Source organism: Anomaloglossus baeobatrachus, chromosome 2 (genome assembly GCF_048569485.1).
Source record: "Anomaloglossus baeobatrachus isolate aAnoBae1 chromosome 2, aAnoBae1.hap1, whole genome shotgun sequence".
Taxonomy (NCBI): domain Eukaryota; kingdom Metazoa; phylum Chordata; class Amphibia; order Anura; family Aromobatidae; genus Anomaloglossus; species Anomaloglossus baeobatrachus.
In genome coordinates, this window is record NC_134354.1 from 585027140 (window position 1) to 585053041 (window position 25902).

A 25902-nucleotide genomic window follows, 5' to 3' on the forward strand; every position below is an offset into this window, starting at 1 on the left:
GAATACAGCGGAGCACTATGCCAGTTGTCACTGGTGACACTTTAGACATATTAGGATCCCTTTGTGGTCACCAACAAAATAGCTTTGCACTGTGTCCCTAAATTTTGTCTTCTCTTATCCTTTTGGGAACACCCAGAACAGGAGGGGGAGATGTGACACACACAGGAGAGCAGATTCCACCCACTTTTACTACAGTTGTAATGTGAGCTAGTTCTACAGTCGGATTTCAGCAGCTTCTCCCCCTAGTTAAGGCCCTGTGCGCACACTGCGTTTTTACCTGCGGTTTTACCCGCGTCATTGCTACAGAAATTTCTTGAGAAATGCGATCTTTCTGCAGACATTTCCCACCAAAAGCTATGGGAAAAAAAAATAGTTGTGCGCACACTGCGTTTTTTCTCAAGAAAATTCTTTCTGAAGAATGAGAAACTTTCTTGAGAAAATGTGCATGTCACTTCTTTTCCGCAGGTACCTCCATACTCCATTCACTGTAATGTAATCGCGAAATACCGGGGATATACCGCAGGTAGCAAATGATGTGCGGTACACCCCCGGTATAGCCGCGATTTACCTACGGTAATGCTCATCGCTACCTGCGGTTTTGCACGGGAGTGATGTCATTATGCCAGGAAGAGGAAGCGGAGCAGAGTAAACACACACACACACACACACACACACACACACACACACACACACACACACACACACACACACACACATCACACTCCCTGGACACCGCACAGAAGCACTTCCGTGTGACCTCCAGGTGCCCGTGCAGTATGTGTCCAGCTCCAGCCCCGCGGCTGCCCGCCCTGCAGTGTGTCAATGTCTGCCCGCAGTATCAGCAGCTTGTCACCCTGCAGTGCGTGCAGCCGCGGGGATGCCGAGCGCTGCTGTCAGGAGGTGAGATGAGATGATTACCTGCTGTGACGATCTCCTGCCTCCTGACGTCAGCGCGGTCACTGCCGTCTATGCCCGCGGCCCGAGACTGTCACTAGCGGTGACGTCACGGGCTCTCGCGATACTGCTGAGAACGCGGCGGGCATAGAAGGCAGTGAGAGCGCTGACGTCAGCAGTGCAGGAGATCATCACAGCAGGTAATGATCTCATCTAACCTCCTGAAGTCAGCGCTGGTCATCACCTGCAGTGACCTGGGCTGACCTATTGATGTTATCTCAGGTCACTGCATTACTCTCCCAGCCAATAGGGAACATTCTGTTCTTCATTGACTGGGACAGTGACTATGGTAAGGATCGCCATGGGACCCCCTTATTGGATTACGCCGGACCCGGATTTGATTGTTCTTGTCAATAAATTGGTGATAGAGGGAATGTTTTGGGGAGTATTCTTTCAAATAAAACTTTTTTTGTTGTCTATTTTTTTTTTTACTGACTGGGTTGGTGATGTTGGGTATCTGATGCGTGACATCACTAACCCCAGGGCCTGATGCCAGGTGACATTACACATCTGGCATCAACCCCATATATTACCCAGTTTGCCACCGCACCAGGGCAACAGGATGAGTTGGGGAAAAGCGGCAGGATTGGCACGTCTAATTGATGCGCCACTTCTGGGGCAGCTACAGCCTGCTACTTTTAGGCTGGGGAGTGTCCAATAACAGTGGACCTCCCTAGTCTGAGAATACCAGACCACAGCTGTCCCCTTTACTTTGGCTGGTGATCCAATTTGGGGGGGACCCACGTTTATTTTAAATTATTTAATGTAAAATAACAGCGTGGGGTGCCCTCTGTTTTGTATTACCAGCCAAGGTGAAGCTGCCAGCTGTGGTCAGCAGGTTGCAGCTGTCTGCTTTACCCTAGCTGGCTACAAAAGATGGGGGCACCTCACGTCGTCTTTTTTTTTATTATTTATTTATTTTTTGGCTAAATACAAGGCTAGGCACATGAAAGTCACTAAAGGGTGCCAGCTTAGAATATGCAGGGGGTGGGACATTATATAGGTCTTTCGCATCTATTCATCTTTCCCTCTATCCATTATCTGTCTATCGATTATCTATTATCTATATTATTTATTGCAGTTACAGAATAAAAAAACGCAGGGACCAACTTGCGGAAAAACCGCGGCAAAACACGTGCGTTTTTCCCCGCAGTTTTGGTGCGTTATTTTACCGCAGGTGCGGTAATCTTCAACTCCCAGAAGTTTCTCAAGAAATTTTCTTGAGAAAAAAAAAAAAAAAAATCACTTTTCTAGTGCGCACATAGCCTAAGAGTGGAAAATATCAAAAACTTTTAAAATATTTTTTTTATATTTTGCTCAATTAAAAACAAATAATATTTAAACAAAACATTAAAACATTAATACTTTACATTTGTTCAGTTATTGAAAATTATTATTATTTTTTTGACGAAACCTTCCTTTTAAGGCCAAGATGCCAATTGGAGGGGGGTCAAGCATCTGCAACTGGTCCCGATTCAGTATCGCATCCCTTCTAAGGTTTCCCTGCGGCTTTCTAACACTAAACTATGTGGGGGACAGCAAATAGGCTTACGAACTTCAACTGGGCTATGTTAAAATTCCCTGGACAGTGGAGAAGACCCTTATATGCCACCATTTGTACAGATGAGTGTAACCAATACTGCCAGTCAATCATCTGTAAGGAGCAGTCATCTTAAATACATTGTTATACAAACGTTTAATATACAAGGTAACCATAAAATAACCTAAGGTGTTTGGAGCCATGTGCAGACTGACCCAGTAGACAGAATTGGCTGAAAATTGGTATGTATGCTATTCAAGGCATGGGGAAAAAGAAGGCATCTGTAACAAAATTTTATACCAAAACTCCCCAGCAGGTGAAAAAGTGGCGCTGTATAGTGAGCGCGCCTTGCTACTCAGTCTGCAAGATGCCTGTCTCTTTGCCTGATCGTGTGCGGTTAGTGCGGTTGTTTTCTGAGAATGTCAGAAATGCTACAGCTGCACTGAGAGCCTTTCATCGTTTGAAAGACCTTCACTTATGTAGCTGTCCAATGGCTGTCAATTCCCTGAGACAGATGTTGACACGTTTTGAGGCAACAGGGTTACTGAGCATTCAGCCAGGGCGCGGGCGATGACCGGTAAGCAGAGAGGTTGTGGAGGACATTGCCACTGCCGTCGTGGAACAGGGCACGAACAATCCTGCCAGGAACAGTAGTGCACGCAGCGTTTCCAGGCAATTGGGGCTCCAATACAGCACAGTGTGGAAAGTTCTCCGAAAGCTCTTGTGGGCATACCCATACAAAATTAGCCAACATCAACAACTTCTTCCCTGTGACAATAATGCCCGCATGACATTTGCATTCATGTTTCTGGTGAAAGTGGAAGGCAATTGGCCATGGAATGTTCTGGGGTGCGACAAAGCATTTTTTTTACCTGAATGAAAAAGGTGAACACACAAAACTGTCGCATATGGGCTACTGAAAATCCACATGCGGTCAAGGTGGTTCCGCTGCATCAGCCAAAGATAACCGTTTGCTTCACCTCATCATTCATCCTCGGACCTTTCTTTTACAAAGAAATGAGGCAAACTGGGGTTCCTACCTGTTCCGTGACAGCAGTGAGATACCAGACAATGCTGGAAACAGTGGTCGTTCTGCAACTCCAACAGCGGCAGTGTCTTCAGACAACCACCTTCATGCATGATGGAGCACCTCCTCACATCGCAAATTGTGTGAAGAATGTTCTGTGTGCACATTTTCCCCGATGACAGGATTTTGAGCCGCTCCTTCCGCATGGCCACCGTGCTTACCCGATCTCAATCCTTGTAATTTCTGGTTGTGGAGACACTTAAAAGAGCGTGTTTATCGGGGATAGGTCGACACCCTGGCTGACCTCAAAGACCGCATCATTTTGGAAGTACTCAGCATCCCACCAGACATAGGATGCATAGGATGAACAAGGTCATTATGCATGACGGCGGCCATATTGAACAGTTATGCTAGTCTGGGGAACAATTGTGACATCTCCAATTATCGGCACACTGTTTTTGGGCCGCTCGCTCACTGTACAGCGCCACTTTTTCACCTGGTGGGGAGTTTTAATACAATTATTTATTATTTTTTTGCATTAAATAGCATACATACCAATTTTCAGCAAATTCTGTCCATTGGGTCAGTCTGCACACAGCTCCAAACACGTTAGGGTTATTTTATGGCCACCTTGCAGTAATGACATTTCCCCCAAAATGAGGACTTGCATATAGTGCCTTTCGAAAGTATTTGGCCCCTTTGAATTTTTCAACCTTTTCCCACATTTCAGACTTCAAACATAAAAGATAAATGTGACACCTGCTTTGGGAGCGATCTATAGTGTTCCACCCACATTCACCTCTACAGATGCTGCTTCTTTGGTTGAACTGGAGAATACTACAATTCCCAAAGTGCCTTGCAAATCTGGGGGAGGAGGAAACAGGACGGAGGGGTGGAAGGAAGCTGAGTCATTTTGGAGGCGGGAAGCTGCAACTCTGTGTGAGGAGAGACTGTCTAAGAAAGTGACAGGAGGCACCATTAGCAGGAGCTGCGGCCTTCCAGGTTTACCACACCGAAGAAGGATTTTGCCTGCTGTACCAACTCCCTCCCAGACATTGAATCCAGACGCCCCAGTGTGGAATAGTCTGAGAGAACAGACCTGCTGCAGACAGAAGTGAGTAGGACATTGCTGTGACTTGTAGTTCTACAGTTTGAGAAGTGTGCTGGAGCAAATTACAAGGCCTTGCTAGAGAGGACTTTTGACTGCACTAACTGGGAGTTTGTATAGGACCAGCCCTGGGGAAATACTGCCTTCATTACTTTAAGTGCACCAACGTACTGCAAGCGCGCCGACATCCACGGCAACTGGGGCCCCAATTTGGGACTGTGTCAATTGTGAGGCTGCAGCTGTTAGTTGGTAGATTGTAAGTAGTCAGCAGAGTGTGTGGTGTAGGTTAAAGAGGAAGCATTACCCCTAACCTTCAGGTCTATTACAAAGAGCCCCTCCTGCATTTTTGTAGAATACTGCATAACACTACCTATCGTTTCACTGTTATTTGCTTTTTCCCTGCAATTACCATTGTCATCCTCCTGCAAATAAACCTGTTAAGATTTCTAACCTCAGTTATTGTGAGTGTGTACGGAGCGTGGGTAGGGGTTTCCCGAGTCGACCCCTAGCAGAAGACAAAGACCCTTCTGCATTCCACTAGAGCTCCTAGCAAGATTCGGGTGGAGGCACTGCGTCATATCAAGGTGAGAACTACCGAACACCCTGCCCCGGCGGCAAATTAAAGGGGTGTTACATAAAAATGTAATGTTATGGTGAAGAATCAACAAGTGGGATCCAATTGTGAAGTAGAACGAAATTTATTGCTGATTTTAAGCTTTTATAAAAAATAAACTGAAAATTGGGGCGTGCAATATTATTTGCCTATTAAGTTAATACTTTGTAGCACCACCTTTTGCTGCCATTACAGCTGCAAGTCGCTTGGGATATGTGTCTATCAGTTTTGCACATCGAGAGACTGAAATTCTCGCCCTTTCTTTCTTTGCAAATAGCTGGAGCTGAGTGAGGTTGGATGGAGAGCGTTTGTGAACAGCAGTTTTCAGCTCTTTCCACAGATTCCCGATTGGATTCAGGTCTGGACTTTGACGTGGCCATTCTACCACCTGGATACGTTTATTTGTGAACCATTCCATTGCAGATTTTGCTTTATGTTGTGGATCATTGTTTTGTTGAAAGGCAAATCTCCGTCCCAGCCTCAAGTGTTTTGCAGACTCCAACAGGTTTTCTTCAAGAATGGTCCTGTAATTTGGCTCCATCCAACTTCCCATCGATTTTAACCATCTTCCCTGTCCCTGCTGAAGAAAAGTAGCCCCAAACCATGATGCTGCCACCATGTTTGACAGAGGGGGATGGTGTCTTTAGGGTGATGAGCTGTGTTGCTTTTACGCCAAACATATCGTTTGGCATGGTGCCCAAAAAAATTTGATTTTGGTTTCATCTGACCAGAGCATCTTCTTCCACATGTTTGGAGTGTCTCCCAGGTGACTTGTGACAAACTTTAAACAACACTTTTTATGGATATCGTTGAGAAATGGCTTTCTTCTTGCCACTCTTCCATAAAGGCCAGATTTGTGCAGTGTACGACTGATTGTTGTCCTATGGACAGACTCTCCCTCCTCAGCCGTAGATCTCTGTCGTTCATCCAGAGTGATCATGGGTCTCTTGGCTGCATCTGTGATCAGTCTTCTCTTGTTTGAGATGAAAGTTTTGAGGGACGGCCAGGTCTTGGTAGATTTGCAGTGGTATGATACTCCTCCCATTTCAATATGATCGCTTGCACAGTGCTCCTTGGGATGTTTAAAGTTGTGGAAATCTATTTGTAACCAAATCTGGCTTTAAACTTCTCCACAACAGTATCACAGACCTTCCTGTTGTGTTTCTTGGTCTTCATGATGCTCTCTGTGCTTTAAACAGAACACTGATACTATCACAGAGCAGGTGCATTTATACAGAGACTTGATCACACACAGGTGGCTTAAATTTATCATCATCAGTCATTTAGGACAACATTGGATCATTCAGAGATCTTCAATGAACTTCTGGAGTGAGTTTGCTGCATTGAAAGTAAAGGAGACGAATAATATTGCACGCCCGAATTTTCAGTTTATTCTTTTGTACAAAAGTTTAAAATAAGCACTAAATTTTGTTCAACTTCACAATTGTGTCCCACTTGTTGATTCTTCACCATAACATTACATTTTTTTTTATCTTTTATGTTTGAAGCCTGAAATGAGGGAAAAGGTTGAAAAATTCAAGGGGGCCGAATAATTTCGCAAGTCACTGTATAGCGGACAGACCTGAACAGGAAGCAATGATAACTGTGTATCACCATACATACCCGTGTCCACACCACTGTCCACGACTATACTGCTGTACGGAGGTGGAGATGCATCTACTGCAGTGCCGGCTGTAGTCTGGCTAGCTTGAGAAGCTTGTGACGAGGTCGATGGCTGTTCAACGGTTGGCGTTTCTGAGGCATCATCCTCATTCTCTAGCTAAGAAGAGGAGAAAAAAATAAAATAAAAATGAGAGTTTCCTTGCTCTACCTTCTAAAGATAAAATACAGAACGTGACAGGTAATTTCCATTAGTAGTCTGAACATTGCCGTAATTGCTGGAAATACACAAACATTGCTGTATACAACTATATACTCAGAATAAAGGCCCTGTCACTTAGGGTACCGTCACACTTTAGCGATGCAGCAGCGATCCCACCAGCGATCTGACCTGGTCAGGATCGCTGCTGCGTCGCTGCATGGTCGCTGGTGAGCTGTCAATCAGGCAGATCTCACCAGCGACCAGTGACCAGCCCCCAGCCAGCAGCGACATGCAAGCGACGCTGCGCTTGCACGGAGCCAGCGTCTGGAAGCTGCGGACACTGGTAACTAAGGTAAACATCGGGTATGGTTACCCGATGTTTACCTTAGTTACCAGCGCACACCGCTTAGCTTAGCATGTGCAGGGAGCAGGAGCCGGCACTGGCAGCGCGAGAGCTGCGGAGGCTGGTAACGAAGGTAAATATCGGGTAACCACCTTGGTTACCCGATGTTTACCATGGTTACAGCTTACCGCAGGCTGTCAGACGCCGGCTCCTGCTCCCTGCACATTCAGGATTGTTGCTCTCTCGCTGTCACACACAGCGATGTGTGCTTATCAGCGGGAGAGCAACAATAAAAAAACGAACCAGGGCTGTGTGTAACGAGCAGCGATCTCACAGCAGGGGCCAGATCACTGCTCAGTGTCACACACAGCGAGATCGCTAATGAGGTCACAAACACCGTGACTCAGCAGCGATCTCAGTAGCGATCTCGCTGTGTGTGAAGTACCCCATACAGAGATAAATCTGCGGCAGATCTGTGGTTGCAGTGAAATTGTGGACTATCAGTGCCAGGTTTGTGGCTGTGTACAAAAGGAACAATATGTCCATGATTTCACTGCAACCACAGATCTGCCAAAGATTTATCTCTGTGTGTAAAGTGGCCTTAAGACATTACTCTGAAAAAGTCTTTCATGAATAAGATCAGTGTTTGAGAGAAGCCCACAGGATAATACGCCGATATGATCCAGCTCTTGACGCCTTGTGTGTCGGTATTGCGCACACATCCTCACGGATCCTACATAATACAGTGCATCTTACGGAGACAAAAGTGGAGAGATTCAACCACCTTTCTGAAGGCAATACTAACACCAGGAGAATACTGATAGATGCCAGTCACCCTGGCATCAGGAAAACCTTTACAATCCCAAATAGGAAATCAGTGTAATAGTGCCAGAAATAAAGGTGGGCCATCTACTCGAAAAGAAAGGGACTCCAGTAACTTGCCGATCAGCTGAATGCTGTAGATCCGATTAATAACGTTCTTGTACATCTGCTGTCTACAAAGACCACATAAGATTGTCATAATACAAGTGCCTGGGGCTGTATGGCACCAAAAAGTTATCTACTCCGGCTGGTCAGGAACTGGATCCATGTTTGGTGACAAACACAATGGTATACTTTTTGATGTGTAAATGAGTTTTACATGACAAATCCAGAAAGAGCAAGATCTCTGTGTATTTCCATCAGATAAAGTTCAACAAGACCATGTCATCTTGCACACAAGTAGCCAGTCTGAGCACTGTTAGTAGTTCTGCCTTTATAGGAGATTGTAGTACGTGCACATGTCAAAAACAATCACCCAGGGGGTGTGTAAAGTCATATACCAGGAAAAAGGAAGGTTTTCAGGTACAGGAGAACTGTGACTACATATAAGCTAAGAAGTAAATGGGATCCATCAACCTGAAGAGAATGGATCAGTAATGGCTACTGTATACAGTGAATGATAGTGTGACCTTAGGGGTACTTCTCACATAGCGAGATCGCTGCTGAGTCACGGTTTTTGTGATGCAGCAGTGACCTCATTAGCGATCTCGCTGTGTGTGACACTGAGCAGCGATCTGGCCCCTGCTGTGAAATCGCTGATCGTTACACACAGTGCTGGTTCATTTTTTTGGACGTTGCTCTCCCGCTGTGAAGCACACATCGCTGTGTTTGACAGCGAGAGAGCAACGATCTGAATGTGCAGGGAGCCGGCTTCTGGCAGCCTGCGGTAAGCTGTAACCAAGGTAAATATCGGGTAACCAAGCAAAGGGCTTTGCTTGGTTATCCAATACTTACCTTGGTTACTTGAGTCCGCCGCTCTCAGGCTGCCAGTGCCTGCACACGTAGAGCGGTTTGCTTATCAACCCGATGTGTACTCTGGCTAGGAGTGCAGGGAGCCAGTGCTAAGCGGTGTGCGCTGGTAACCAAGGTAAATATCGGGTAACCAAGCGCTTGGTTACCCGATATTTACCTTAGTTACCAAGCACAGCATCGCTTCCATGCGTCACTGGTGGCTGGTCACTGGTGAGATCTGCCAGATTGACAGCTCACCAGCGACCATTTAACGACGCAGCAGCGATCCTGATAAGGTCAGGTCATCAGTCGTGATCGCTGCTGCATCGCTACGTGTGACCCTAAGGCCCAGTCACACACAATGACTTACCAGCAATCCCGAAAACGATGCGACCTGATAGGGATCGCTGGTAAGTCGCTGGTGAGACGTCACACAGTCAGACTTTACCAACGATGCAGGAACGATAGAGGTCGCAGTAGCGACCTGTATAACGATCTCAGCAGTCACTGTGACCCTGTCACACAGTGTCAAACACAGCGATGTGTCCTGCCCAGCAGGACATCGCCTTTGAAGAAAATGGCCTGGACCATTCTGCAACAGCCAGCGACCTCACAGCAGGGGCCTGATCGCTGGTAGATGTCACACATAACAAGATCGCTAACGGGATCGCTACTGCGACTCAGCAGCGATCTCGCTATGTGTGACGGTACCTTAACCCACTGATATTGTTGCTTGGCCATCAGCTATTGTACGTGTACGACCAACATGTTCCTTCTCATCCCTACTGAAAAAGAGTAGGATTAGGCAAACTTCCATTTACAAGCAATATGTGATCTAAAAAAACAGTGCAGACAGCAGCACATCGTCCTGTATGAGCAATAAGCAAACCGTGTGACAAAAACTAATGTCTCAACAAATAAATCACAAAAAGAGACCTAAACTTAAGTATAAGAAACGTTCTCTTTGAAGGCTCGAAAACAGAATACAGGGGATTAAATGTACTTCACACTATACACTAAAAACCCATGAAACAAGCAGATATTTGGGAAAAAAGCTTTCATAGGCATGACGATTCCCGATCACTGGCTCATGTAAAAACATTCATTGATTATAAGTTGTTTATACAGCATAAAAATTGTCGTCATCTCCTTGTGATGTGCTGCTTACAATACAGGTAAGGCCGGGTTCACATTTGCGTTGTTTTGACGGAAACGGAATCCAGCACAGATGCAGTACAGGTCATTTATTTACAGTGGAAGCGCGATGCGATGCGGCTGTGTGCTTCATACACAACCGCATGTGTCCGCATGGTGTGGCGCTTCCACTGGAAATAAGTGAACTGTACTGCATCTGTGCTGGATTCCGTTTCCGTCAAAACAACGCAAATGTGAAACCGGCCTACGATGATTGTAATGATTATCGTTCAGTCTCTATACAGTTTATAAATGAGAGTTCATTGACTCTTATGTAGTGAATCAATGCTCGATATGGTCAAAAATCTGTGCTGGTAAATTGTAGCACTATATTAAAGGGGTATTCCAATGAATAGAAGTGATCATCTATCTCTAGGAGAGAAGAGAACTTCTAGATAGGTTGGAGTTCCAGGATCGCTAGGACCTACACTGATCGCCAGAGAGGGGCACTTTCATCCCCACTAGAATGGAGCAGCAGTGCATATTCTTGATTGACAGTCCATTCATTCCCCATGGAGAGTGCTGGAGGAAGCGGAATACAGAGCTCTCACAAATCTATACGGCATGAATGGAGCAGGGGTCATGCATGAGCACTGCCGTTATATTTTGTATGGTGATGGTGGGGGACAGACTCATGGGATCCTCAACAAATCTAAAAGATACCACCAATCCAGGAAATAGGTGATAACTTTTGTAAAACAAAATACCTCTTTAAACATTGTAGGGATTCACATTCTCAGGTAGGCATTAGGTAGTGTTCACACAGGCAATGCAGTTTTCCCCAAACGTGCAGTTTTATTGCCTTTAAAAAAGTTCAAAAGGGATTCAAAACAAGGCAGCCTCTCTTGGACATTGGAGGTAGAACAGCAAATAAACAGTTCATTCAGCAGGCCCCTGTATCAGAGCAAATTCACCCGAAAAAGATTACAGTTCATTTTCCTGGAGTAAACCTTCCATAAACAAGGGGTATGGTCCTACAAGTCTCAGTGCCCCCTTCCCGGAGCCTCCCGCACCAAAAATATATATTCCACTTTGTGCACAGCTCAAACCACACAGACCGGTCCCTCAACAGTTTCCACACACTTCTCAATCTAGCAGAGTGAGAGACCCAAGAGAACATATGCTTGCGACCATAGTCAAAGCTAGCCAGGTGCATGTATTCAAGACCTGCAGTACTAAGATTTAACCCAGTCCTACCTGGCTTTGTTACATACCCTCACCCACTGCCCAAAGCCGAGGGCTTGGCACCATCTGCCAACACACAAAGCCTACAGGGCTTTAAACTGATCAGAGCGGGCGGCTCAAGCTTGATGACAAGGGTGACCTAGTAACCCCATGAACATTCTCGTATTTTGGGGTATTTTACAGCCGAGATATTTTTGGAGACCTGACAGTTTCTGCCCCTGTGACACCTGGAATGTTGCCTTCCGTTTCCCTAGTCGGTGGACTTTATAGTTGACCTTTCCCACAATCTTATAGGATCCCTGCCACTGTGTAAGGAACCTGTTCAACCCAGTAGGCATGAACACAAGTACCCAATAGCCAATATTAAACAGCCTCCCTCAAGCCAACCGATTATACCCCCTGGATTGATCCTTTGGTGCTTTCAGAAGGTACTCTTTCACCTGGCCCCTTGTTTTGGTCCATCAACACAGCAGATCACTATGTCTGGCCAAGTGAGGACAATGACTATCGGCAGCGTGCTCCAGGGGAACATCACTTACATTTTCCAGGGTTCTTCTTACCGTTCAGTCTCTGAGATGTGCAATCCCATAGATATTGTGGGACTTCTCTCAACATCAAGGATACTGGCTCCAGCGGTTGCTTTTTCATCATTCTCTCCAGCCAGTATAGCGAAATGAAATTCACTGTTTACATGATGTGACCTTGCTACCATAGCCAACTAACTACTGGCCAATAAAGCTTTTAGCACACAAATCCCAAAACAATGGAAAGCCACATCCAATAACAATAGACAGCCATGGATCCCCTGGGGAGGAGGGGCGACATGACCAAGGGGGAGTTAGGGAGTGATGGGGTTAATAGGGACAGTTTGCTTGGCAGGCCTAATATGGCATTAAGGGGTGGTTTAGCTTGGGAGGAAGAGCAGGAGTAGGGAAAGGGTTAATCTGGGAGAGGAGGGGGTTACCTCCTCTTCTTCTTCCGGACGCCAAGAGATCAGCAGCACGAGTCACCATGGCTGATCTCCAGGAACTTCAGCGCCTGATTGCAGCAGCCATTGCAGCGCACGGGCCCCTGGCAGTGCAGTCCCACATCAGGGCTGCCGGGGTTAACCCGTCGGCGCTTGCCCCTCGCTCCCCCAGCCGTGGTGTGCGCCAGTCGCGGCCCCCCCGCAGGTATTCCCCGGGTGCGGGGGGGGGCGAGGAGGAGATGCCAGAGCCCCTCCAGGGACCCTCCGCAGCGGGCCGAGCAGCAGCGCAGTCCGGCTGCTGCTCCCAGCAGCAGCGGGAGGAATCTGCGTTCCAGCCGCGGTGGTCGGGAGGTGGGAGTGGCCAGCGTGGGGCCTACTTCCGGTCCCGGCCTCCGGGCTGGAGTTCCAGTGACGGCAGCGGCTCCAGGTCGGGAGCGCGCTCGGCGAGGGAGGGAGGCCAGCAGTTCCCCCTGCAGTCGGCGGGGGGACCGAGGGGCTGCAGGCGGCGGTAGGTCCAGCGCCAGGGGGAGGTCTGTGGTGCCTGACCCTGGCGCGGCAGTGAGCAGGGGTGACGGCGTGAGCCATGCGGCGACCGCCCGGTCACTCAGGACCGCTGCGCAGCCCCCGGATGTGGCGGTGTCCCGTGGGAGCGGGAGGACCCAGCGGCAGGAGGCCTGCAGCGGCCCAGGAGGGCCAGAGGCGGCGACGGCTGGGATCCAGAGACGGGCGTCCATCAGTCCGCGTCCAGAGTCCCCTGGCAGTTGGCGAGGGGGTGGGCGCGGGCGCAAGAGGTCGAGGCCTGGGGTGCCGGCGCGGGGGACAGGACGGTCTCCTGGGCTGTCGCCCCAGGGCAAGAGACGGAGCGGGGACGGCACTGTCCACGCGGCAGCCCGGTTTGGCGGCCGTGGTGGGGGGGGTGCCGCGGCGGCGCCCCCCGGATGTCGGATGGAAGAAGATGTCAGCGGTGAGGATGAGGAGGTCGTGCTGTCGGAAGAGTCGGATGGTCGGCAGACGGAGGACAGCGAGGCTGCGGTATCGGGGGACGTTGAGCCGCGGTTGGGTGAGACGGCAGCGGGGGCGGCAGGGGCTGCGCTGGCGGGGAGTGTCGGGGGCGGGAGGGCGGCTGTGGACACGGCAGCGCCCGGCGGTGTAGCAGTGTGGAGCCAGTTGTTGGGGCTGTTGCAGGGGTTGGCGGCGGTTGCCGGGGCTGGGGGGGGGGCGGCGCAGGTGCCGGCGGCGGCGTGGGTGGGGACGACAGGTCGGGGGGCGGCGGCGGTGGGAGGGGGGGACGGAGCGGGCGCGGCGGAAGGGGGGGGCGCAGGGGGGAGTGCGGCGGAGGGGGCAAAGGAAAAAGAAAAGGAGAAGGAGGATGAGGTGGTGCGCCTAGATGATAGGGCTAAAAGCGAAGTTTATGTTTGTTTTGAGGGCCTGCTGGGGGCTCATTTAAAGAAGGAGGTGCGGGAAAAAATTTGGAAAGGGGAATATGTGGAGATTTTTTCTCTGCTTCCCCTGGAGAAATTTAATTTGGATAGGGTTAAGCCGAGCGACTCCAAAAAGGAGAAGGACGAGGAGGAAAAGCGCCGTTATAGGCTTATTCCTCGGACTTTTGCAAACTGGTTGCAAGCGTTTGCGATTTTGGCGAGCGTGGTCGGGGAGAAGGAGTCAGAGCATTGTTCGGCCTTGTTTGGTTACATGGATGCGATAGGGGAGGCTTATCGGGTTTATGGCGGGCTGGCGTGGCTGCGTTACGACGAGCAATTCCGGCAGCGGAAGGCGTTGCGGCCGGATATGCGATGGGACCATAAGGATATTTCCTTATGGATGCGACTGATGTCGGCACCGACTCAGCCCTTTCGGGGGGGTGCCGGGGGACCGGGGGCCGGGTCCCCGGCAAGTCAGAAAAAAGGTTTCTGTTGGCAATATAATGAGGGGCAGTGCAGGTTTGGAGCGGCATGCCGGTTTAAGCATGAATGCTCAGGTTGTGGGGGAGGACATAGCTTGTCCAAGTGCTTTAAAAAGGGGAAAGGAAAAGCGGCTGACGGGGTTGGAAAAAGGGATGACGCCGGAGAAGGTAGAAGCGATGGCCCCCCTTTTTAAATAGGTATCCGGACGGCGAGGCAGCGGCGTTGTTATGGTTTGGTTTTTCTGATGGTTTCCGTATCCCGTCGGCTGTTAGTCCATTGCCCCCGCCGTACCGTAATTTACGTTCTGCTCGGGATCATGCGGATGTGGTGGATGAGAAGCTGAGAAAGGAGGTGGTTTTGGGCAGAATGGGCGGTCCTTATGACGCCCGCCGTGTTCGAAGTTGGTGGTTTCGCCGTTGGGGGTTGTGCCGAAGAAAGAGCTGAACAAATTTTGGCTTATCCATCATTTGTCTTACCCAGAGGGGTTATCGGTGAATGATGGCATTGCACCGGAGTTAGCGGCGGTATATTATGTGTCGTTCGACAAGGCGTTGGACCTGGTCAGGGCTGCGGGTCGGGGTGCGTTGATGGCAAAGGCTGATGTGGAAGCGGCGTTTCGGTTGTTACCGGTTCATCCAGATAGTCAGCATTTGTTAGGTTGCTGGTGGGATGGCAGTTATTATGTTGATCGCTGTTTGCCAATGGGTTGTTCAATTTCGTGTTCGTATTTTGAGGCGTTTAGTTCGTTTGTAGAGTGGGTGGTTCGGGATGTGTCTGGGCTCACGTCCATTATTCACTATTTGGACGATTTTCTTTGTGTTGGGTCGGCGGGTTCAATGGTTTGTGCGGGGTTGTTATTTGCGTTGCAGAAAGTCGCAGACAGCTTCGGAATTCCCTTGGCCCCCGATAAGACGGAAGGCCCGGCGCCTGTGATGCGTTTTTTGGGGATTGAGATTGATTCTATTGCCATGGAATGTAGGTTGCCGGAGGAGAAGGTTCGTGATTTGAGGGCCGCGGTGGCAGGGATAAAGGCGGCAAAGAAGGTGCGGCTTAAGGTGGTGCAGTCCTTGCTTGGGAAATTGAATTTCGCTTGCAGGATTATGCCGATGGGGAGAGTTTTTGCGAGACGTTTGGCAACGGCGACGGCAGGTGTGCGGTCGCCGACACATTTCGTGCGACTCACGAAGGCGATCAAGGACGATCTTTTGGTATGGGACCAATTTTTGCAGTGTTTCAATGGCCGGGCCCTGGTGATGGAGAAGTCTAACGGGGCGTTACAGCTGTTCACCGATGCGGCTGGGTCGGCAGGGTTTGGGGCCGTGTTTCGAGGTCACTGGTGTGTGGGTCGGTGGCCACAGGCGTGGCGGGAGAGCGGTTTGGTCAGGAATTTGGCTCTGTTGGAGCTATTTCCTATCGTGGTAGCAGTGGAGCTGTGGGGGTCGCGTTTTGCCGGGAGGAAGGTTTGCTTCCATTGTGATAACCAGGCGGTGGTGTTTGCTATTAACAACTTGTCGGCTAAGTCGGAGCCAGCGGTGGTGTTTTTGCGGCATTTAGTGTTGAGATGTCTGCAGCTGAATGTACAGGTGGTGGCAAAGCACGTTCCGGGAGTTGACAATGGGGTGGCTGACGCTTTGTCTCGTTTTCAGTTCAGCAGGTTTCGGGCGCTACTGCCTTGGGCGGACGAAGTCGGAGTGGAGTGTCCCGTGGATTTATGGAATCTGGTGAGGCGGTGATCTCAGAATTGATTCGGAATTCGGTGACTGAGGTGACTTGGTGCAGATATGCTAAGGTGTGGGCTGAATGGGAGGAGTTGCTGGGTCGGATGTTTGATGGGGTAAGCGTGGATTACTTGGTGGCATTACTGGCGTTGGTGAGTGTGGATTTCTCGGCTGGGCGATCGGCGTCGGCCGTGGCGCATCGGGTGGCGGCGGTGGCGTTTTGGTTAAAAATGAGAGGGGAACAAGATGTTTCGCAGGATTTTCGGGTTCGACGGGCCTTGCGGGGGTTCCGCCGCGGTGTGCGGGAGAGGGACAAGAGGCGTCCCGTATCGTTTGGTTTGTTGAGGCGGTTGGTGGGGGGCCTGAGCGGCATTTGTGAGTCGGTTTACGAGACTGTTTTGTTTACAACAGCTTTCGGTCTTGCTTTTTATGGGGGTTTCCGGATCGGTGAGTTGGTAAGCCCGTCCAGGGTGACAGGCGGCGGGTTGCTGCTTGAGGATGTGCGAGTGGGCGGTGATCAGGTGGAGTGCCGGATTAGTCGGTCGAAAACGGATCAGCTGGGTCGGGGTAGGTTGGTGGTGTTATACGCGGTCCCGGGGGAGGAGTTGTGCCCAGTACGTTTGGTGGAGCAATTCATGGCCGTGAGGGGAGGTTTACCGGGCCCATTTTTGCGGCACGTGGATGGGTCCTTTTTATCAAGGTTCCAGTTTGTAGCGGTTCTGCGGCAAAGTTTGCGGAATGTGGGGGAGCACCCGGAGGATTTCGGGTCGCATTCCTTTCGAATAGGGGCAGCTACGGAGGCCGCTCGTTGGGGGCTTGGAGATGAGGTGGTAAAGCGTATTGGTAGATGGGAATCTTCTTGTTTTCGGCGGTACGTGAGGCCGCAGCTGTTGTAGCATTATGGTAACTTTGGTCTAGGTACAGGTGGTTTGGCGGTTTGGAAGTGGTTTTTATATGTAAAAAAAAAAAAAAAAAAAAAAAAAAAAAAAGAAGAGGGGGTAATGTACAAGTGTTAGAGGACGGAGGTAGAATGGGTTTTTCATGAGAGGCGTTGATGGTGGTGTTGTTATTGGTTTTTAATTTCTGTTTTCGTTGTCTTTCTTTGTTGTAGGGATGTGCCTAATCTGGATTCTGGGGCATTCCTTCGTGTGCTGGGGTGCTCGGCGGGCGGCGGTTCGCCCGAATGGTCGGCAGCTAGGGCTGGATCGAGGGCAGGTGACTGTTCGGTGGATCGGTGTTCGGGGCATGGAGTGGGGCAGGGTGGTCCCAGAATTTGGTCGTTATTCTAAGGTTGACCGGCCTCCGGATGTGCTGGTATTACACGTGGGAGGTAATGATCTGGGAGTCCGGGCGTCACGGGATCTGATCCGGGCTATAAAGATTGACTTACTGCGGTTGTGGAAGCAGTACCCGGGTTTGATTGTCGTGTGGTCAGACATAGTGACCAGGTTGTCATGGAGGGGGGCTCGGTCGGTGGAAAAGGTCAATAAGGCCAGGGCCCAGGTGAATCGGGTGGTTGCCAGGTTTGTGATCAGGAACGGTGGGATTGTGGTGAGGCTCAGGGAGTTGGAGCCGGCAGATTGGCGGTTTCGGAGGGGTGACGGAGTGCACCTCAACGACATTGGAGTGGATTTATGGGCATTGGGCCTGCAGGATGGTGTTGAGCGAGCTGCTGGTGTGTGGCGGGTCCAGGCCACGTAAGGTGTCACGTGGTCTGTCCTGTGGCCGGGGGGGGTAGGTCTGGTCCAGAGGTTGGAAGTGACTGGTAACTGGACCGGGAGTCATTGTCTCGGTATGGTGGCTCTCGGTTCCGGGATGTGGCAGGCACGGGGTTCTGCCAAAGTGTGGGGGTGTCAATCCGTGGGTGATTGGCACCTCGTCTCTGGGTCGGTGTGTTGCGGCCAGGGGCAGGGGGAGTAGTAGTTATGGACTGGGCCTGCCCCCGGGAGGGTCATGTAATTGGCATTGTCTATTGTTATATGTGTGTTGTTTTGGGTCGCCCGTTGGACGGCGTCCCTAAGGTGCTTAGTTTGTGAATAGGCAATAAAAGGCTGCTGTGGCCATTTGAACCAAGTCGCATGCAGTCCGTGTGTTTATTTATAGTATAAGGGGTTTGGTAACACAGACATCACGACCGGAGAATACTCCCTCAGCTGGTCAAGACAGCCATGGATCCCCTGGGGAGGAGGGGCGACATGACCAAGGGGGAGTTAGGGAGTGATGGGGTTAATAGGGACAGTTTGCTTGGCAGGCCTAATATGGCATTAAGGGGTGGTTTAGCTTGGGAGGAAGAGGAGAAGTAGGGAAAGGGTTAGTCTGGGAGAGGAGGGGGTTACCTCCTCTTCTTCTTCCGGACGCCAAGAGATCCCCGCCCACCCTCCCTTTTTTGTGTTGTCATCTGGGGGACGTGGTTTGGGATGTTGGGATGTTATTTGTCACAGCGCCGGGGGGGGTAGGTCTGGTCCAGAGGTTGGAAGTGACTGGTAACTGGACCGGGAGGCATTGTCTCGGTATGGTGGCTCTCGGTTCCGGGATGTGGCAGGCACGGGGTTCTGCCAAAGTGTGGGGGTGTCAATCCGTGGGTGATTGGCACCTCGTCTCTGGGTCGGTGTGTTGCGGCCAGGGGCAGGGGGAGTAGTAGTTATGGACTGGGCCTGCCCCCGGGAGGGTCATGTAATTGGCATTGTCTTTTGTTATATGTGTGTTGTTTTGGGTCGCCCGTTGGACGGCGTCCCTAAGGTGCTTAGTTTGTGAACAATAGGCAATAAAAGGCTGCTGTGGCCATTTGAACCAAGTCGCATGCAGTCCGTGTGTTTATTTATAGTATAAGGGGTTTGGTAACACAGACATCACGACCGGAGAATACTCCCTCAGCTGGTCAAGCATACAAGTCCTTGACCACTTCCACTTTGTGGGACACAAAACCACAGTCTGTGCGTATGTCTACCTTGGACCTGAGATACTTCTTGAGGTCGCTAGTCTTCGTGTCCCTTTAAGCCCAAGTTCCTGTAGTTGCCAGCACCAAAGAGATGAATGCCACTGAGCTCAGCTCACACCACACAGCCCGCTCCCTCAGCAGTTTCCACACACTGCTCAATCTCCCTAGAAGAGGGAGACCCAAGAGAACACATACCCTGAATCTTGGTCAAAGCTAGGCAGGTGCCTGTAATCAAGCCCTGCAGTACAAGGATTGAATCCAGTCCTGCCTGTCTTTGCTATTGCATGTTAAAACAAAAGAATATAAGTTCACTGTTTTGCAGAATTCAACGTATACTGTATATATATTATGAGCCCTTTATTTTTAAGCACGGGATTAAACTCGGGAATGTGATTTAAGTCTTCCAGAAAAAGACGAAAAAAAAAATGTTACTGTAAGGCTATGTGCGCACTAGAAATGTGAAGTTTCTCAAGAAAATTTCTTGAGAAACTTCTGCCAGTGAAAGATTTCCGGACCTGCGGAAAAAATCCGCACCAAATCCGCATGCGGTTTTGCCGCGGATTTGCCGCGGATTTACCGCAGGTTTGTCCCTGCAATAAATAATAAAGATAATCGATAGACAGATAATGGATAGATAGATAGATGAATAGATGAATAGATAGATAGATAGAGGGATGGATAGATAGATGAATAGATGAATAGATAGATAGAGGGATAGATGGATAGATGGATAGATAGATAGATAGATAGATAGATAAAGGGATAGATAGATAGATAGATAGATGAGAAAAACCTATATAATGTCCCACTCTCCTGCATTTTCTAAGGCTACTTTCACACCTCCGGTTTTTGCTATGCGGCACAATCCGGCACTTTGCAGGAAAATCGCAACCGTTTTTTTTTGCTGCCGGTTGCGATTTTCCTGCATAGACTTTAATTAGTGCCGCATTGTGCCGCATGGCTTTGCGTTCCGTCCGGTTTTTGCCGCATGTGGCAGATTTAGCCGATGCGGCGGCCGGATGGAACGTTGCCTGGCACGTTTTTTCGTGCGGCAAAAAAAACCGCATCGCGCCGCATTCGGCCGATGCGGCGCATCTTTCAATGCATGCCTATGGCGGCCGGATGCGGCGCGATGCGGCAATAACCGCATCCGGCCGCCGCATGCGGTTTTTGCCACTGCGCATGCTCAGTAGCATGCCGCAAGCGGCAAAAACCGGACTGGCCGCACAGGAAAAACTTATGCAAAGGATGCGGTGTTTTCACCGCATCCGTTGCATAGCTTGCACAGCCGGATTGAGCCGCAGAGCTCAAGCCGGATGTGTGAAAGTAGCCTTAGCTGGCACCCTTTGGTGACTTTCATGTGGCACTAAAGGGTGCTTAGCCTTGTATTTAGCCATAAAATAAATAAATAATTAAAAAAAAACGACGTGAGGTCCCCCCATTTTTTGTAGCCAGCTAGGGTAAAGCAGACGGCTGCAGCCTGCAGACCACCGCTGGCAGCTTCACCTTGGCTGATAATCCAAAACAGTGGGCACCCCACGCTGTTATTTTAAATTATATAAATAATTTAAAACAAAAAACGTGCGGTCCCCCCCATATTGGATCACCAGCCAAGGTAAAGCGGACAGCTGGGGTCTGATATTCTCAGACTAGGGAGGTCCACTGTTATTGGACACTCCCCAGCCTAAAAATAGCAGGCCGCTGCAGCCGCCCCAGAAGTGGCGCATCCATTAGATGCGCCAATCCTGGCGCTTTGCCCCAGCTCATCCCGCGCCCTGGTGCGTTGGCAAACGGGGTAATATATGGGGTTGATGCCAGATGTGTAATGTCACCTGGCATCAAGCCCTGGGGTTGGTGAGGTCAGGCGTCTATCAGATACCCGACATCACCAACCCAGTCAGTAATAATTAAAAAATAGACAACAAAAAAAGTTTTATTTGAAAAAACACTCCCCAAAACATTCCCTCTTTAACCAATTTATTGAAAAGAGCACAATCAATTCCACGTCCGGCGTAATCCAATAAGGGGGGGGGGGGCACGGCGATCCATACCACAGTCGCTGTCCCAGTCAATGAAGAACAGAATGTTCCCCATTGGCTGGGAGAGCACTGCAGTGACCTGAGCTAACATCAATAGGTCAGCTCAGGTCACTGCAGGGGATGCCGAACGCTGCCATCAGGAGCATAGATGAGATCATTACCTTCTGTGATCATCTCCTGTACTGCTGACGTCAGCGCTGTCACTGACTTCTATGCCCGCCGCGTTGTCAGACGTATCGCGAGAGCCCGTGACGTCACCGCTAGTGACAGTCTCGGGCCGCTCGCGAGACGGGCATAGACAGCAGTGACAGCGCTGACGTCAGGAGGCAGGAGATCGTCACAGCAGGTAATGATCTCACCTCCTGACAGCAGCGATCCTCATCCCCGCGGCTCCCAGCACTGCAGGATGTCAGTGTCTGCCTGCGCTGCCGCGTGACAGGCTGCTGACACTGCGGGCAGACACTGACACCCTGCAGTGCAGGCAGCCGCGAGGCCGGAGCAGGACACAGACTGCACGGGCACCTGGAGGTCGCACGGAAGTGCTACTGTGCGGCGTCCAGGGAGTGCGACGTCTGTGTTTGCTCCGCTTCCTCTTCCTGGCATAATGACATCGCTTCCTGCAAAACCGCAGGCAGCGATGAGCATTACCGCAGGTAAATCGCGGCTATACCGGGGGTATACCGCACATCATTGCTACCTGCGGAATACCCCCGGAATACCGCAGGTACCTGCGGAAATTAATGGACATGCACATTTTCTCAAGAAAGTTTCTCGAGAAAATTTTCTCAAGAAATTTTCTTGAGAAAAATCCGCACAGTGCGCACAACTATTTTTTTTTCTCATTGAATTTCATGGGAAATGTCTGCACAAAGATTGCAGACATTTCTCAAGAAATTTCGGGGGCAAATCCGCGGGTAAATCCGCGGGAAAAACGCACTAGTGCGCACATAGCCTAAAGCTACAACTCAAATTACCAGTGAACACACCACTCGAGCTGCTTGTCAGGACAGACATACTGTACCATGTACCAGTTATCAGGCCGGTAACAACACCCTGACCTGCCCTGAAATGCGAATTACAATAATCGTGCTCATGTCAGCAAAGTGGCTCAGTGTGTACAATAAACGCATGGACTGATGAGGGATCAGCACAGTAGATGTGCTCTACACGCTCACAACCATGTACCTGATGGGTGAAATAAGAGGCAAAATCCACAGCAAAATCTGCACATAAGAGGCTAATGCAGACATCAGTTTTTTGCGTACAAGTTCTGTGTTTTCATGGATTAAACTCATACACAGTATGGTCTAGGGAGGATGTTCAAATGTGTAATTTTTGGGGGGCGCAGTACGAAGAGACATGTTTGATATTGATCCTCGTGTCAAATCAAAATCACCAATACAAGCCTAAGGGCCAGTGAAGAATAGATTAAAAAATAAATAAATAAAAAGCTGAATGTGTGTGTGTGTGTGTTACAATCACTAAATTTTGGACACACCATGTGACTCAGGGAACCTCAGACCATTTTGACAAGAAAATTCAACCCCGCACTTTACAGTTACTCTTCAAAAAAAACAAAAACCTGCCTCCATTAAAGTCAATGGTGCTGCGAACTACAGGTTATTAATAGCAGCTGTGATTGGTTGCTATAGGAATAAAGGACATTCATAGTATAAGAAGCTTATGTGTGAGGTAATATGATGTCGGCGAGGAGACGGATAGAGCCAGGGAAAGAGACAGACACAGACAGACACACACACACACAGACAGACACACAGACAGACAGTTACTATCCTGGGCAACGCTTGGGTACTACAGCTAGTAAATAAACAACTTGGATGTGCCTCAACATTTTTTTCTTTAGGTTATCTACTATCAATCATCAGTGATCTGACACGCACTCTTTCATGGCCCAAGGACCTATGATTTGTCGTCCATTTGTGACAATTTATAAGTAGATGTTTACATTCCCTAAACAAATATATAGGAATATTAAATGGCATTTTTTCATCAGAAACCTTTTTACTATTGTTTCTAATACTAGGTATGAAGCTTTATCATCCAGCTTCAGCTTTTATATGGTATCCGCATTTATTGTTTAACAACTTTCTGGGGTTTTTTGTTATTGGATTATTTATTTAATTATTTGGCATTTATGATGCTATGTTGCCTTGGAGGAGTCTAGGTTGTATTCAATATTATGACTCAATGATGTTGAAACATAAAATTTGCTATTGAAAAAGGACAACAAGGACTACAAATAGCATCACGCTCATCTTCCATCCATGACACACCATCACAATGACAATGTCATCAGGCAGGTTTTGCAAGACAAGGTCTGTGCTCCGCTTGACACTGACAGCTCAGATCAGTATGGGAAGAATACATATAATTACCACAATCTAAAACTACTATGATGGCCAAAACGTACCACAAGTAGCTTTCGACTGGGCACACCAACTAAGGCTAGGTACACACTATTTGTGGATAACAGGCACATATGCTTAGAAGGTACGTATCCCACCATGCCCACAGTCAGGATGGATGCTGAGGCTGCCGTCCACCATGGAAACCAAAAATGGAAGTTTATACCACATGGTAAATATTTGGTGGTCCTTTGTACAGGAAATGATGTCACCCAAGTAAAAGCTTTTATGAACAGGGGCAATTCAGGATCGAGTGAGCTACAATCCTCGAATTGCCGAAGCCAAACTCATCTGTGTCACGGATTCACTACAGATTCCCTTCTAGTAAATTTAAAGGGAACCTGTCACCAGTTTTGGGGCCTACAAGCTGCGGCCACCACAAGTGGGCTCTTATATACAGCATTCTAACATACTGTATACAAGAGCCCAGGCCGCTTTATAGAACATTAAAAAACACCTTTATAATACTCACCTAGAAGGTCGATCCAGTGCACAACAGTCAGGTGGGTTGTGCTTTCCGCCTTATCAGCCTCTTTCGGCCATCTTGGTCTTCCTTCTTCTGAAGCCTGGGTGCACGATGCGTCTACGTCATACACACGCGTCGGCACGGAGGTCCTGCGCCAGCACACTTTGATCTGCCCTGCTTAGGGCAGATCAAAGTATTGTACTGCACCTGCGTGGGACCTCAATACCAGCCTGTGTGTATGATGTAGGACACGTCATGCACCCAGGCTTCAGAAGAAGGAAGACCAAGATGGCTGAAAGAGGTCCCAGAGAACAGCGCAACACATTGACTGTTGTGCACCGGAGCGACTTTCTAGGTGAGTATTATAAAGTGTTTTTTTAGGTTCTACACAGCAGCCTGGGCTCTTATATACAGCATGCTAGAATGCTGTATATAAGAGCCCAGTGGTGGTGGCCGCAGCTTATAGGCCCCAAACCTTGAGACAGGTTCTCTTTAATGCCAAAACCAACCCTAATTCACGGTTTTAGAATTGAAGACAGGACAAGTACTTCAAGAAAAGCCAGCCCAGACCAATCTATGCTCAGAGACAACGTTCTTCTAAACAGGTTTACCAGGATGCGCTTTGCAAAACGTTACTTTATTACAGAGTGACAATTCATGAGCAATTGCATTATAATGTAAGGATTCAGGAACTAAAACAATGTACGGAGTGGCCAGCCAACATTCAGCCCTCTGCTGGGTCCCGTGGAGCAGGAGGAGCACAAACAACCTGCGGTTTCAGTATACAAAGCAGGTTATTTAGTAAATGCTGGGAAAATCTAAAGAAAAAGAATAAACCAGTTATTTGTAAAGTGGGAACTGTTAAGAGTGAGGTGAGCCTTACTGCTTGGACCCCACCGACCACCATAATGGGTGACTTGTGCCCACTATTTTCCTCTGGCTACAAGACCACAGCCAGAAGGAACTGAATGGAGCAGCCCGTTTACACATACCGTGTTTCCCCAATAGTAAGACACCCCCGATAGTAAGACGTAGTGGGGGTTTTGGGGGGGGTCGGCTAATGTAAGACGTACCCCGAAAGTAAGACTCAGTAAAAAATTTTTTATTTTCTTGGAGCAGCCCGTTTACACATACGGTAGCACTGGTGAAATAACAAGCAAAATGCTACGTCATCAGTGGATTAAATTGCTTGAATAAACGATCCAATCACATGGCAATTTGTTGCAAACAATAGGACTGCTGTATGCAGATAGAACAATCAGATGATCGCTCTGCCCCTATATATAGTTTGCCTTCACCTGTGTGAAAGGGCCTTTAAATGGGGGGAGGGGGAATAAGCCGGGAGCCACACTACAAGTGGACACCAATGAACGAACGCAGAGACCCATGCGACACACGGGCGGCCATGCAGGTAAGGCTGCTTTTACATCAGCGTGCAAACCGCATATGACTGGATCCTTTACAAATGCGTTGTCATTTCAATGCATTTGCAATGGAATCGCGGCAATATGCGGTCACTTGCGGCACACACTGTATCCGGTGAGATGCAGTATTTTATCTTTTTTCAAAAACGCTACTTGTAGGGTTTTTGACCTCCGATAAAATACTGCATCTCACCGGAACCTTCATATTGAGGCGGTACCTGCAATGCTTTTCAATGAGCCAGATCCTGCTCTACCGGTAGTCGTCATATTCTGGTAGGCAGGATGCTGTTTGCAGTACTGAGCATGTCCAGAAAGCAGTTCCTCCCCCGTGCTTTCTAATGGAGCTGCATCAGCTGAAGACAGAAGAATGAAGACCAGGATCGTGGAGGGGTGAGAGGCAGGGCTGTGGAGTCGGAGTCGTGGAGTTGGAGTCTGAGCTCATTTTGGTGGAGTCGGAGTCG

At 49.1% G+C, this 25902-nt stretch overlaps 1 protein-coding gene across 2 annotated transcripts in view; it reads right to left on the reverse strand.

Moving 5' to 3' along the window:
* NDFIP2 (Nedd4 family interacting protein 2) overlaps positions 1-25902 on the reverse strand; it is a 193789-nt gene that overhangs the window by 148837 nt on the left and 19050 nt on the right. For both annotated transcript variants that reach the window (XM_075336768.1, XM_075336769.1), the window contains exon 2: positions 6866-7022. In XM_075336768.1, the coding sequence (XP_075192883.1) occupies positions 6866-7022 (157 nt within the window). The remainder of the gene's footprint in view (positions 1-6865; positions 7023-25902) is intronic.